A 14918-nucleotide genomic window follows, 5' to 3' on the forward strand; every position below is an offset into this window, starting at 1 on the left:
GAGGCTCCTTCCTGCAGGAAACTTCCCAAACTGGGAAATGAATGCAGCAACAGCCGGAGAGTTTACACCGACCTGTCATTTCTTCATGCTTTTGTTTTCAGGCAGGTGACGCGGTGAATAGGAATCCGCTTCACTCAATGTCCTGTATGAGGAAGGCAGTTCATTACCCCCCCCCCCCCTCCCCCTCCCACCACACACACACACACACACACAAACCAGGTCTGCTGGAGACAGACAGTGTCTAACAACTCCCACCCCGGCTAAAGAGGGATTACAGGATCCCAGATTAGATCAAGTCTAGTGACTGAGATATATCCCCACCCTGGTTAATTAACAGTCAGAGAGGATCTGATCCAGTTGTGATGGGCAGGTGCCTGCAGGATGACAACACGGTAGCACAGTGGTTAGCACAGTTGCTTCACACCTCCAGGGTCCCAGGTTCGATTCCCGACTTGGGTCACTGTCTGTCCGCGGAGTCTGCACGCTATCCCCGTGTCTGCGTGAGTTCCCTCCGTGTGCTCCGGTTTCCTCCCACAAGTCCCGAAAGACGTGCTGTTAGGCAATTTGGACATTCTGAATTTGCCCTCTGTGTACCCAAACAGGCACCGGAATGTGGCGACTAGGGGCTTTTCACAGTAACGCCATTCCAGCAGGGCCGGCTCAAGGCACCGGCAACTCGGGCAGTTGCCCGGGGCGCCATGTGCTCGGGGGCGCCAGAGACTCGGTCCCGCGCATGCGCAGTTGGGCCGTGCCAACCAGCGCATGCGCGGTGGCCGCCCGCCCCCAGGGCGGCCCCCCCGCTCAGTCCCCCCCGCCCCGCCCTCGGGTCCGCCCCCCCACCCCGCCCTCGGGTCCGCCCCCCCGCCCCGCCCCGCCCCGCCTTCGGGTCCGCCCCCCGCGTCCGCCCCCCCGCGTGTCCGCCCCCCCACCCCGCCCTCGGGTCCGCCCCCCCGCGTCCGCCCCCCCGCGTGTCCGCCCCCCTCTCGGGTCCGCCCCCCCGCCCCGACCCCGGGTCCGCCCCCCCTTCGGGTCCGCCCCCCGCGTCCGCCCCCCCCTCGGGTCCGCCCCCCTCCTCGGGTCCGCCCCCCCCTCGGGTCCGCCCCCCGCGCCCTCGGGTCCGCCCCCCCTTCGGGTCCGCCCCCCCTTCGGGTCCGCCCCCCCTGCCCCTCCTCGGCCCCGCCCCGGCCCCGCCCCCCCCCCCTCGCCCCCCCCCTCGCCCCCCCCCCTCGGCCCCCCTCGGCCCCGCCCCTCGGCCCCGCCCCCGCCCCCCTCGGCCCCGCCCCCTCGGCTCCGCCCCCCCGCCCCCCTCGGCCCCGCCCCCCCCAAGGGCGCCGAAGTTCAGCTTGCCCGGGGCGCCAGCAACCCTAGAGCCGGCGCTGCATTCCAGTGTAAATGTAAGCCTACTTGTGACACTAATAAAGATTATTATTAACTGGTGCCTTGGAAGAAACATGCGCAATCTTCAGGGAAAGTCTCCTGCTGCCCTTGAAGGGTGTGATCGAAATGTTTGCATCCACCAAACATTTACCAAGCATGGACGGCAGGCTTGCCTGGCGAAACGGTCTGCGCCAGTGGCAACCTGGAAGGAGCCGGAGACGAAAGGTTTGAGTGCTGCTGTGAGCCGAGCTGGAGGAGGCAATAAAATGCCGGGTGTGATGCTGTCCTCATTGTTGGAGGTGACACAACTCTTGTCGGTGTCCCGAGAGAAATTAAACCTCCTTTTACCCTGTTCTTTTACCCACTGAGTGGGGTGATTTTGTGGTCAGCCTTCCTGCCTCTGAGCTAAAAGTTATGGGTTCAAATCCCAGCCCAGGATTATGATGGTTCTGGAAAGTGTATTCATAACACATCCCAATGGGTTTGTTCATCCCTGCAAATCCTTCTGACAAATGACAATGACAGGTGGTAAGAACAGGAGAGATTCCTGGTCAGTCATGTGATGGAAAAATGATGGAGGCTCTAATGCCCCTACTCCAGACTATAACATATGTTCATAACAATGCATTTTACCAAAGTAACTGTGACTCCCGTGAGCAAACTGTAACACACCCAACACCATAAACCCTGCACCCCCCCCCCCAATCCAGAGTCTCTCCTGTTGCAGCTCCACCCCCCCCCCCCCCCCCCCCCCCCCCACACACACACACTGTTATTCTTCCTTATCTCCTGGCAGAGCTGAATTCTCAAATCTCCAGTAAAGAACATTATGCCCCGATCAAAGAGTTCAGAATATTCTACAACGCCTTTGAAATCATAAATTTAGCAAGGGAAACACAATTTTCTTGCGTTCTTTCTTGTCTCCAGCTAGTAAAATACTCCCCAAATTTTCTACAATTTTGTCTGAAAGTAGCTGAAGATCCCTTCATACCTTGTATGGAATGGCTGTACTGTCACTGTATTGTGGGTGCAAGTGGGAACTGACACTATCAATGTGGTTAGAGAGGAATATATATTATTGTTATTACAAACAATAATGTCACAAAGTCATCAAAACTCAAGTTAGTTAAAACAAGTAGGCAAGAGCTTTATTTCATTCCCCAACAACCTGGTAATAAGGACTTGCAAAATCCTACCAACTGTCCTGGCTTGAGACAATTCACACCTCTTTAACCTGGGATCACCCCCTATCTCTGGATCTGTAAAGATTTGATTACCCGCAAATGCTCGCATTCCATGCATTGTCTGGCATCTCTGACTTTGTCTATATAAATGTTTCTGGAACATACCTCTCCATTCAGCTGAGGAAGGAGCAGTGCTCCAAAAGCTTGTGTTTGAAACAAACCTGTTGGACTTTAACCTGGTGTTAGAACATAGAACAGTACAGCACAGAACAGGCCCTTCGGCCCTCGATGTTGTGCCGAGCAATGATCACCCTACTTAAACCCACATACCTGTAACCCAACAATTAACCTTACACTACGGGCAATTTAGCATGGCCAATCCACCTAACCCGCACATCTTTGGACTGTGGGAGGAAACCGGAGCACCTGGAGGAAACCCACGCACACACGGGGAGGACGTGCAGACTCCACACAGACAGTGACCCAGCCGGGAATCGAACCTGGGACCCTGGAGCTGTGAAGCATTGATGCTAACCACCATGCTACCGTGAGGTGTTGTAAGACTTCTTACTGTGCCCACCCCAGTCCAACACCGGCATCTCCACATCTTGGTAATAAGGAGGAGAGGGTGGGTGGGAGAGAGAACAGTGTTGGATTTTCAAATTTAAAAATTAAATTCCAATAAATTTACCTCAAAATTTGCCATTAAAATGTTGGGTCTATGCAACAAAAGGGTACCTGATATTCAAGGCACCATATATAAAAAGCCCACCAACAACTCTGAAAGCCCACCAACGACTCTACTTTCTCAGAAGACTAAGGAAATTTGGCATGTCAGCTACGACCCTCACCAACCTCTACAGATGCACCATAGAAAGCATTCTTTCTGGTTGTACCACAGCTTGGTATGGAGCCTGCTCTGCCCAAGACTGCAGGAAACTATAAAAGGTCGTGACTGTAGCCCAGTCCATCACGCAAACCAGCCTCCCATCCATTGACTCTATCTATAATTCCTGCTGCCTCAGAAAGGCAGCCAGCATAATTAAGGACCCCACGCACCCCGGACATACTCTCTTCCGCCTTCTTCCGTAAGGAAAAAGATACCAAAGTTTGAGGTCACGAACCAACTGAGTCAAGAACAGCTTCTTCCCTACTGCCATCAGAATGGACCATTTGAATAGACCTACCTCGTATTAAGTTGATCTTTTCTTTACACCTTTCTATAACTGTAACATTATATTCTGCAGTCTCCCCTTCCTTCCCTGTGTACGGTATGCATTGTTTGTACAGCATGCAAGAAACAATACTTTTCACTGTGTACTAATACATGTGACAATAATAAATCTAATCAAATCAAAAGTGAAATGAACTGAACTTTAATCAAATCACCTTGAATGAAAATGCTATCAAAAGAATAAGCAGTTTGACTTCAAATAGCGAATAGGAGCAGGTGGGAAGTTAATTTACCTTCTTGCCGATGCCGATAATGGGTGTTACTCTCCAGGACACCAGCTGCGACAATCATTCCCAGAGTTTTACCGCCATCCTTTCTTGTGACATATCCGTAATCTATTTTTCAGGTTATAGGCTACACGCTGATCACATTGTTTTCTGATCAGACTGTTTGTTTCAATTACCTTCCAGTAATCAAATATCTGAATTGCGCTGAAGTTTGTTTTTAATTGTCGCCCATTGGTGTCCAAATTTGGCGATAGCTAGAGTGGTATTGATTCATCCCAGAGAGAATATAACTTCAACGAGACAATGGACACGATTCTCCCAAAAGGAAGCAAAGTCCCGTAGGGAGTATGTTTAGCCGTGTGTGTTTCCTGGCGCTCGCAGTGCTGAGAAGCACATGGCTATTCAACGCGATTCGTGTTGAATATGGGGCCTGAAAGGGGAACATGTGGCCGCGGCTGCACATAGCCCCGTTTTGTACAGTGGGGAGCTCCACTCACCGGAACTCCCCAGTGTAGTGAGAGATCGGGATGGCATTTTAAAATGGCGTCCTGATCTCCAAGGCCCCCCGAATCGATCCCTGACTCCCCACAAGCTTGAACACACTATGGGAGGCCGGCCCTTCCCGCACCTCCCAACATCGGGCACACCGGCCCAATAGCACATGCCTACAAAATGCCAGCTTGGCACCTTGGCAGTGCCAACCTGGCACCCTGGCAGTGCCCGTGCCAGATGGCAATGCCACCTGATAATCTTGGCAGTGCCAGGCTGGCACTCAGGTGGCACTGCTCATGTGCCAGGTTGGCATTGTCAGAATGCAAAGATGGCACCAATAGTGCCAGGGCGCCACCATGCCCAAAGGGAATGCAGCTGGGGGCCTCTGACCCGCTGGGAGACCCCCACGAGTGCCATCCCATCTGGTCCCCGTTTGTGGGGATCAAGGTGATGAATCCCAAAGCCTTGGCAGTGCCACCTTGCTCTAATATGCAGATTTGCCAAAAAGTGATCCCGCCTCTGAGGGATTCACATCGCAACGTCTCGCGAGATTGCGTGGATCTGATGAGGCAAGGCGAGCTGGGTAGTGGGGTCTTCTGGCTTTCATCTGCCATGCTGTGCCATAAGTGAGCTGTTTTTTTGGTGCAGCGTGGCCGTTGGATCACACCCAATATGGGATTCTTGGGGGGCTTGACAGGATACATGAAGAGAAGTTGTTATCCTTTGTGGGAGAGCCTAGGACCAGAATCTCAGAGTAAGGGATTGTCCATTCAAGACAAAGATGAGGAGGAATTTCTTCTCTCATAGGGTAGTGAATCTGTGTAATTCTTTATCGCAGAATGTTGCAGAGGTTGGGTCGCTATGTATGTTCAAGGCTGAGATAGATACATTTTTAATCAGTAAGGGAATCAAGGGTTATGGAGATAAAGCAGGAAAGTGAAGTTTAGGATTATCATATGAGATCAATCATGGTCGCATTGACTGGCGGAGCAGACTTAGATTTCCAGGTGACATTTGGTAAAGCACCACATCGAAGGTTATTGCAATAAATAAAATGTCATTGTGTAGGGGGTAATATATTGGCATGGACAACATTTGGTTGTCTAACAGGAGCAGAGTATACAGAATGGGGCAGGATTCTCCGTTAGCCGACGCCAAAATCGGGATAGGCAATTGGGCGGAGAATCGGTTCCGACGCCAACATCGCAGCGGGCGGTGATTTGATCCCAAATCACAATTCTCCAGCACCTCAACAGCGACGACAATGCATTCCGGAACACGTACAGTAAACACCGTTTGCATATCATTCGCAGGCCCGACCCGGTATTCTCCGGGGCCTCTGTGATTATCCTCCTCCTCCGAGTTCCTGATGGTGTGGTTCACTTGTGCGTTTAAAAATCGTGAAACCTGCGTCATGGCTGATGAAGGAGAGATAGAGGAGGTAGGACACGGAGAGGAGTGGCTGCGGGCTGCCAGCCCAGACACTGGCCGGGCTGGCTGGAGGGGTGTCCTGTCAGGGCTGAGCACTGTAAGAAGTCTTACAACACCAGGTTAAAGTCCAACAGGTTTGTTTCGAATCACTAGCTTTCGGAGCACTGCTCCTTCATCAGGTGAATGAAGAGGTAGGTTCCAGAAACATACATATAGAAAAAGTCAAAGATGCAAGACAATACTTTGAATGCAAGCATTTGCAGGTAATTAAGTCTCTCTGGCTCTGTAAAGACTTAATGCTCGGCCTGGTGAGGGGCAGCAGGACCGGCGGTCCCCCTCCTGTCTTCTCCAGCTCCCGGCGGTTGTGCATGGCCTTCTCCTGGGGGGGGGGGGGGGGGGGGGACAGAGAACGACACTCCAACGACACATGCAGCCCAGGGGGTGGGTTGCTGGTGGCTTCAGTGGCCAGGGCACCTGGCCATGGCGGCTCGTATGGATACCGGCATGTGATGCAGGTTGGGGGATCGGCCGTCCTCCTGGTGGGAGGGGGCCGGGTTACAGGTGTGTGGGATGCGGTTACTGCCAGGGGCACAGTGCTGCCTACTCATCCTGGCCGCCGTGAGGAGGTGGTGCAGTTTGGTGCGGCACTGCTGGCCTGTCGGACGGTGTTGCCCACGGCACTCATGGGCTCTGCCACCTGCACGCAGGCATGGCGAACAACGGCAGCTGGCTGCCTCCTTCCCAGGCTGGAGTACAAGGTCATCCTCCACTCCTCCACCGTGTCCAAGATGGTCTCCAGCTCAGCATCTGAAAACCTCAGGGTTGCTCTCCTCACTGCCATCTTGTTGGCTTGGATGGTGTGTCTGGGGAGTGCAGTTAATATCTGCTGCTGCAGCTCATCAGCTACGTGACTGTGAATCGCAAACTGGCAAATCCAGCACCGTTTCTCATTAGAATCGATCGTGTTCCATGTGTCACTGGTGCTAGCCCCTGAGTAGGAGCGGAATTGGTCCAGGTGTGGCGCCAGTTTTTCTGTCATGAAAGTCCACAAATTCTGCGTTGGCGTCAACATTTAATCTGAGAAACAGAGAATCCCGCCCCTGATCTTTTTCTGGTGGTCAAGATGTAACAAGTGGTGTGCCACAGGGATCAGTGCTGGGACCCCAACTGTTAACAGTTTATATAAATGATTTGGATGAAGGGATGGTTGCCACATTTGCTGATGATACAAAGTTAGGTAGGCAACTAAGTTATGAAGAGAACATGAGGAGGCTCCAAAAATATTAGTGAGTGGGCAAAGGTCTGGCAAATGGACCATAATGTGGGAAAATGTCATATTGTCCATTTTGGCTTGGAGAATGAAATAAATGGTGAGAGATTGAAGAGTTCTGAGACGCAGAGAGATCTGTGTCCCAGTGCATGAACCACTAAAGTTTGGTATGAAGGTTCAAGGCAAAATTAGGAAAGCTAATAAAATGCTGTCGCTTATTGTGAAATGAATTGAATACAAAAGGAGAGAGGTTATGCTCAAGTTGTACAGGACAAAATCTGGCAAATGGAATATAATGTGGGAAAATGTGAAATTGTCCATTTTGGCAGGAAGAATAAAAGAGAAGCATAATATCAATTGACGAGAGATTTCAGAGATCGGAGATGCAGAGGGATCTGGGTATCCGAGTGGATGAATCACAAAAGGCGAGTACAGGTACAGCAAGTAATTAGGAAAACAAACAGAATGTTATAATTTATTGTGAAGGGAATTGATTACAGAAGAAGGCAGGTTATGCTTCAGTTATACATAGTACTAATGAGACCACATTTGGAGTACTGTGCACAGTATTGATCACCTTAATTAAGGAAAGATCTGAATGTATTGAAAGCAGTTCAGAGCAGTTCACTGTCTGTGCGGAGTCTGCACGTCCTCCCCGTGTGTGCGTGGGTTTCCTCCGGGTGCTCCGGTTTCCTCCCACAGTCCAAAGATGTGCGTGTTAGGTGGATTGGCCATGCTAAATTGCCCGTAGTGTCCTAAAAAGTAAGGTTAAGGGTGAGGGGGGGTTGTTGGGTTACGGGTATAGGGTGGATACGTGGGTTTGAGTAGGGTGATCATTGCTCGGCACAACATCGAGGGCCGAAGGGCCTGTTCTGTGCTGTACTGTTCTATGTTCTATGTTCTATGAGGTTTACCAGACTAATACCTGGGTTGCCTTATGAAGAAAGGTTGGACAGGCTAAGCTTGTATTCACTGGTGTTCAGAAGAATTAGAGGTGACTTGATTGAAACAAAGAGCTTGAGGGTTCCTGACAGGGTGGACGTGGAAAGAAAGTTTCCGCTTGAGGGAGAATCTAGAACAAGGGGGTCACTGTTTAAAAATAAGGGGTCATCCATTTAAAAAGGAGAATTTATTTCTCTCTGAGAGGGCTGTGAGTGTTTGGAACTCTTCCTGAAAAGGTGGTGGTGGACTATTTTTAAGGCAGAGGTGGATAGATTCATGGTAAACAAGGGGATGATGGGTTATCCGGTTAGGAGGGATGCCAATTTGATGTTACTATCTGGCATGATCTTATCAAATGGTGGAACAGACTTGAGAGGCTGAATTGCCTACTCTGGCTCATTGCTCGTGGGCAGGATTCTCCGTTTGGGAGACTTATGTAGCCGGATTCTCCGTTCCTGAGACTAAGTATTGATGCCGGGGCAATTCGTGGAGCTCTATGATAGCAAAACTGGTGCCGCACCTGGACCGATTCAGTGACCGTTAAGGGGCTAGCACCGGCACCACATGGAATACAATTGATTCCAATTAGAAACGGTGCCTGATTCAACGGGTCTGTGATTGACACTCAGGAGGCTGACAAGCTGCAGCCGCATATACACACTGCATATATCCCAACACACACCATCCCGGCCAACAAGATGGCAGCAAGCCGTGTGGCCCCGAGGTTCATCGACGCAGAACTGGCAACCCTCCTAGATGTTGTGAGGCGAGGCAGGCGACCCTGTACCGGGGTGGGAAAGAGGCTGCCAGCAGCTGCAGTTCACTAGGCCTGGACGCAAGTGGCAGAGGTGGTCAGCGCCGTGGGCAACACCGTCCCGTCTGGCCTGCAGTGCCGGAAACAACATGATCTCCTCAGTGCGGCCAGGCAGCACTGTGCCCCTGGTACCATCCCACATCCCGCACACTGTTACCTACCCTCCCAGAGGGCGGCTGAGCATCCCGCCCCCCCCCCCCGCCACATGCCAGCCCCCATGGCCGGGTACCCTGGCCACTGAAACCACCAGCTACCCACTCCCTGGGCTGTATGCATCCGACTGTGTAACACTGTCGGTTTCTGTTTCCCCTCACCCCAGGAGAAAGCCATTCATAACCGCCAGGAGCGGAAGAAGTCTGGAGGGGGACTGCCGGACATGCAGCCCCTCATCACAGCAGAGCAGAGCGCCCTGGATGCGGTCGGTGGGCCCGAAGAAAGGGCAGTCGCCGGGGTGGAGGTCGGCATCAGGTGAGGAAGTGAGACCATGCTGTGCTGCAGTTCCCCATGGCATCCTCACCACCACCCCACACCCCGGCTCCACCACCACCACTACACCCCCCTCCCCAACAAACACCCCCCCCCCCCCCCCCCCCCCCCTTTCGGCCCGTGTTGCACTCATGCATCTTGCAGGAGCTGCTGGTGATGGGGCGGGCCCTTCTGGTGGCCCCCGCCCCGACCCCTACCCCAGACACAGCTGCAGCCTGACCCTCAGGTGCCGACCAGCGACGACGATGACACAGACACAGGCAGGAGCCCTCGACCCGTATCCCGGGACACCCCTGACCTCAAAGTCTGGGGATGACACAGATTTCCTGTCACAGCTGTCTCCAACACCCTCCACTATCCCAGAGACATTCACCTCGGCTGGGCACTTTAGTGGAGAGGCTCCTGGGATACAATCGGAGGTGCACCATACACATGCTCCGGTCAGCAGGTGTAGGTAGGAACTCCCGAGGAGGTGGAAAGTTGGAGACAGACCAACCCTCGGGACTGGCTGTCGTCCAGATGGGTTTCAGGCTTCTGGAATGTCCACGGTGGAGGCCCTACAGACCTCCTAAATAAAGGGACCACTCCCTGAGACCCCCTAAATTAACAGACTCCCAGAGACCACCTAAATTAAGAGACCCAGTACATAAAGAGACCCCCACAGAGACCCCTCCAATAAATAGATCTCCCCATAGACTCTCCAGAAGAGGGACCCATTTTAGGAAGCCTCCCAAAAGAGTGACCCCTGTCTGGTAGCCAGAGAGCAGTCCAGACAGAGGAAGTGAAAATAATCACTGCTCTAACTCTCACCTGGGCAATACACCTGCTGCTTCAGGCAGAAGAAACAGCACCTGGCAATTGCGGGAAAGAGAAAACCAGTCAGCTGGGCTTAAACCCCTCAGATCTTTGATCTGCAAGCCATTCATACATTTCTCTTTGACATTGATTTTACCAGGCTGTGATTGACAGCTTCCACACAGCATCAGCTGTCAGCATTGATCAATTCATCTTCCTTCACCATCCAGTAACTTTGAAGTGGTCACACTGTTTCTCAATATCAACCTTTGGTCGAGAGTGCCTGGACCACTTCAAACAGAATTGAGTATTTTCCAATCATCTCCCTTCACGGTTGAGTGACTTTGAAGTGGTCAGCTGTGAAACTAGCAGCACTTAACTCTGTCTCTCTTGCATTGAGGACAGGGGGTGGCCCGCCGATGGACTTTGGGGGCAACTCCCTTAAAGAGGTACTCCCTTGTCCCACACTAGGCCCACTTGTCAGGACCAGTAGCAATTCTCACCCATGTGATTCTCTGGTCCAGAGGACCGGAGAATCACGAGGGCCCAGAGAATATGGTGCATGGCCCAGAAATAGGACTTAATGATCCATTGCCATCTTTCTGCTGGTGCAGGGTATAAACCTCGATCCTGACGCCAGCAGGAGACTGGAGCATCGGAATCAGATCGGCACCCAACGGCAAACCTGTTTTCTCCCTGCCACAGGATTCTCTGGCGCATCAGGAACTCCACATTGGCAGCGCATGGCGGAGAATTCAGCCAATGGCATATGTTTTATTGCAGGATTCTGGCCAAGAGGACCCGGTGATGTGACATTGCAGATGCGAGGGTGGTGGTGTTTAGTGGATGAATTGTGGTGTGAAGGGACGTCTTCCTAAGGGAACCGGAGTCTGCGTAGGGACTCACTTCTAGAGCAAAGGCGCCTGGGTGCCTCTTTCCTGCCTCCTCCACTCGCTGCACAGAGCGTTCTCTCTTCACAGCATCCTCCCTATGTTCCTGCGATGTTGCAGACCTGTTGCTGCTTTAGTGTGGGAAGGCCACCTAATTCTCTGTCCTGCTTGCGAGGATGCAGCAACAATGCCTGCCAAATCCAGCAACTCGCCACACCACCTCCAAAAATGCTTCGCAGTACGCAGTACGACGACAAACTCTGCAATGGCAGACGTCGGACTAGTTTACCTCACCAGGATATTGGATGGTTGGCTTTTTGAATAGCCCAAGCGGTGTAACCCTCCTTTTCTTTGGGGAGTGACAAGCCGACACGATGAGTGGACCCGCATGATCCAAAATTGTAAACTGTGACGATCTGGCGAGTTGGGAAGCCTCTGACACCCACATCAGCACCATTCCCACTTTGCGGATCACTATTACTGGAAGTGTCCAGAGGTGTTGCACACCACACTCGGGAGGGCCTCTGGCTTCCATTGTGCAGCTCAGAGCTGAATGTAATCAAAAATAATCACACTAACCAGATAATGTGCAGACCACTATTGAAAAAACAAGTCTTTGTAGGGGTGCGCATATTTTGTTTAATATAAAAATAGAAATATTCACAAAAATACAAATATATACCTCTGACAGTCATCACTGATCATTTCTCACTATTGAACAATGTAGATTCATTCCTTTAATTTGTGTGCAAATTTCTTCGGTATCAGATAAATAATTAGAATTTTTTTGGAATTCCTTTTATAGATCTTCAAGATCAGATAAATCGACAATGACTTTGATGAATAATGTATCATCTTTGATAAAGGTTGCAGTTTTCCCACCTTCGAGTACAGTATGAGACACAAACTTTGGGCATCCAGATGCGACATTCATTTCCGAGACTGGTCTTTGGAAGCTCGTGCTGTTGGCATCAGCCTTAAAGAGTTCGACAATATGATTCTTCTTTGGACTCTGGTCAAGCAGTATGAGGCTGACTTTCTGCTTGAACGGCCACAACAACAGAGAATCATAATCACCTTTCATAACCACAAAAAACAAAGATAGGTGCGTCCCATTGCCTGTTCCGTCACCATTTAAGTATGCTCTCGCACATAACTTATACCCACAGCGACCCGTGTAGAAGTACTGGCTAAAAAGGGAAGGAGTGTATCCCTCTGCTGCCTCTTGCTTTCTCCTTGTGTAACTGCAGATCTTCCAAATCAGTTTGCCATTGTAGCCAGTAGCCTCTAAAACTCGAAATCTTTCATTATTCTTTTCCAGCAGTTTCTTATGAGCACTTAGCAATAATTCGTGTTGCTTCAGACAGGGCTCAAAGGTGACTGAAGAAAAAACACACAATATAACAGAATGGTGAGTGACATTAAAATGTTGCCAAATCTCAAACTATTAAGACCTGTAATACTATATATAATTAGTAACTAAGACCATTTGAATTATGTGGCATTATATGACAAATTTCAACAGCAAGACAAGCGGTCTCAGCTGATTCAGTTTCTATATATTATCAACCATTTTGCAATGTAAGTGGTTAATGCATTTGTAAACTAGCAGACGGAGCGTGGGCGGGATGGAGTGTGGGCGGGTCGGAGTGTGGGTGGGACGGAGCGTTGGCGGGACAGAGTGTGGGAGGGACGGAGTGTGGGCGGGACGGAGAGCTGGCGGGACGGAGAGCTGGCGGGACGGAGCGTTGGCGGGACGGAGCGTTGGCGGGACGGAGCGTGGGCGGGACGGAGCGTTGGCGGGACGGAGGGTGGGCGGGACGGAGCGTGGGCGGGACGGAGCGTGGGCGGGACGGAGTGTGGGCGGGACGGAGGGTGGGCGGGACGGAGCGTGGGCGGGACGGAGAGCGGGCGGGACGGAGTGTGGGCGGGACGGAGTGTGGGCGGGACGGAGAGCTGGCGGGACGGAATGTCGGCGGGACGGAGCGTTGGCGGGACGGAGGGTGGGCGGGACGGAGAGCTGGCGGGACGGAGCGTTGGCGGGACGGAGCGTTGGCGGGACGGAGCGTGGGCGGGACGGAGCGTTGGCGGGACGGAGGGTGGGCGGGACGGAGCGTGGGCGGGACGGAGCGTGGGCGGGACGGAGTGTGGGCGGGACGGAGGGTGGGCGGGACGGAGCGTGGGCGGGACGGAGGGTGGGCGGGACGGAGAGCTGGCGGGACGGAGTGTGGGCGGGACGGAGTGTGGGCGGGACGGAGAGCTGGCGGGACGGAATGTGGGCGGGACGGAGCGTTGGCGGGACGGAGAGTGGGCGGGACAGAGCGTTGGCGGGACGGAGCGTGGGCGGGACGGAGTGTGGGCGGGACGGAGTGTGGGCGGGACGGAGCGTGGGCGGGACGGAGTGTTGGCGGGACGGAGAGTGGGCGGGACGGAGTGTGGGCGGGACGGAGTGTGGGCGGGACGGAGTGTGGGCGGGACGGAGTGTGGGCGGGACGGAGTGTTGGCGGGACGGAGTGTGGGCGGGACGGAGTGTGGGCGGGACGGAGTGTGGGCGGGACGGAGTGTGGGCGGACGGAGCGTGGGCGGGACGGAGTGTGGGCGGGACGGAGTGTTGGCGGGACGGAGTGTTGGCGGGACGGAGTGTTGGCGGGACGGAGAGCTGGCGGGACGGAGTGTGGGCGGGACGGAGTGTTGGCGGGATGGAGTGTTGGCGGGACGGAGAGCTGGCGGGACGGAGCGTGGGCGGGACGGAGTGTGGGCGGGACGGAGTGTGGGTGGGACGGAGAGCTGGTGGGACGGAGCGTGGGCGGGACGGAGAGCTGGCGGGACGGAGTGTGGGCGGGACGGAGTGTTGGCGGGACGGAGCGTTGGCGGGACGGAGTGTGGGCGGGACGGAGTGTTGGCGGGACGGAGAGCTGGCGGGATGGAGTGTTGGCGGGATGGAGTGTTGGCGGGACGGAGCGTGGGCGGGACGGAGCGTGGGCGGGACGGAGTGTTGGCGGGACGGAGTGTGGTCGGGACGGAGTGTTGGCGGGACGGAGTGTGGTCGGGACGGAGTGTGGGCGGGACGGAGTGTGGGCGGGATGGAGTGTGGGCGGGACGGAGCGTGCGCGGGACGGAGTGTTGGCGGGACGGAGTGTGGGCGGGACGGAGTGTTGGCGGGACGGAGTGTGGGCGGGACGGAGTGTGGGCGGGACGGAGCGTGGGCGGGACGGAGAGCTGGCGGGACGGAGAGCTGGCGGGACGGAGCGTGGGCGGGACGGAGAGCTGGCGGGACGGAGTGTTGGCGGGACGGAGAGCTGGCGGGACGGAGTGTGGGCGGGACGGAGTGTGGGCGGGTCGGAGAGCTGGTGGGACGGAGTGTGGGCGGGACGGAGTGTGGGCGGGACGGAGTGCTGGCGGGACGGAGAGATGGCAGGACGGAGCGTGGGCGGGACGGAGAGATGGCGGGACGGAGTGTGGGCGGGTCGGAGAGCTGGTGGGACGGAGTGTGGGCGGGACGGAGTGTGGGCGGGACGGAGTGCTGGCGGGACGGAGTGTTGGCGGGACGGAATGTGGGTGGGACGGAGTGTTGGCGGGATGGAGTGTGGGCGGGACGGAGTGTGGGCGGGACGGAGTGTGGGCGGGACGGAGTGTGGGCGGGACGGAGTGTGGGCGGGACGGAGTGTTGGCGGGACGGAGTGTGGGCGGGACGGAGTGTGGGCGGGACGGAGAGCTGGTGGGACGGAGTGTGGGCGGGACGGAGTGTTGGCGGGACTGAGTGTTGGCAGGACTGA

At 54.4% G+C, this 14918-nt stretch overlaps 2 protein-coding genes across 3 annotated transcripts in view; both read right to left on the minus strand.

Moving 5' to 3' along the window:
- Positions 1-88, minus strand: part of LOC119973679 (creatine kinase M-type-like) — a 61305-nt gene extending 61217 nt beyond the window's left edge. Inside the window, exon 1 of the mRNA XM_038812064.1 lies at positions 73-88. The gene's annotated coding sequence lies outside the window, so the exon portion shown is untranslated. The remainder of the gene's footprint in view (positions 1-72) is intronic.
- An 11669-nt stretch (positions 89-11757) lies between these two features.
- The window catches only part of LOC119973701 (TNF receptor-associated factor 5-like), an 82629-nt gene continuing 79468 nt past the window's right edge, over positions 11758-14918 (minus strand). For both annotated transcript variants that reach the window (XM_038812095.1, XM_038812086.1), the window contains exon 11: positions 11758-12522. In XM_038812095.1, the coding sequence (XP_038668023.1) occupies positions 11942-12522 (581 nt within the window). In that variant the 3' untranslated portion in view covers positions 11758-11941. The remainder of the gene's footprint in view (positions 12523-14918) is intronic.

This window comes from Scyliorhinus canicula, chromosome 1 (genome assembly GCF_902713615.1).
Source record: "Scyliorhinus canicula chromosome 1, sScyCan1.1, whole genome shotgun sequence".
Taxonomy (NCBI): domain Eukaryota; kingdom Metazoa; phylum Chordata; class Chondrichthyes; order Carcharhiniformes; family Scyliorhinidae; genus Scyliorhinus; species Scyliorhinus canicula.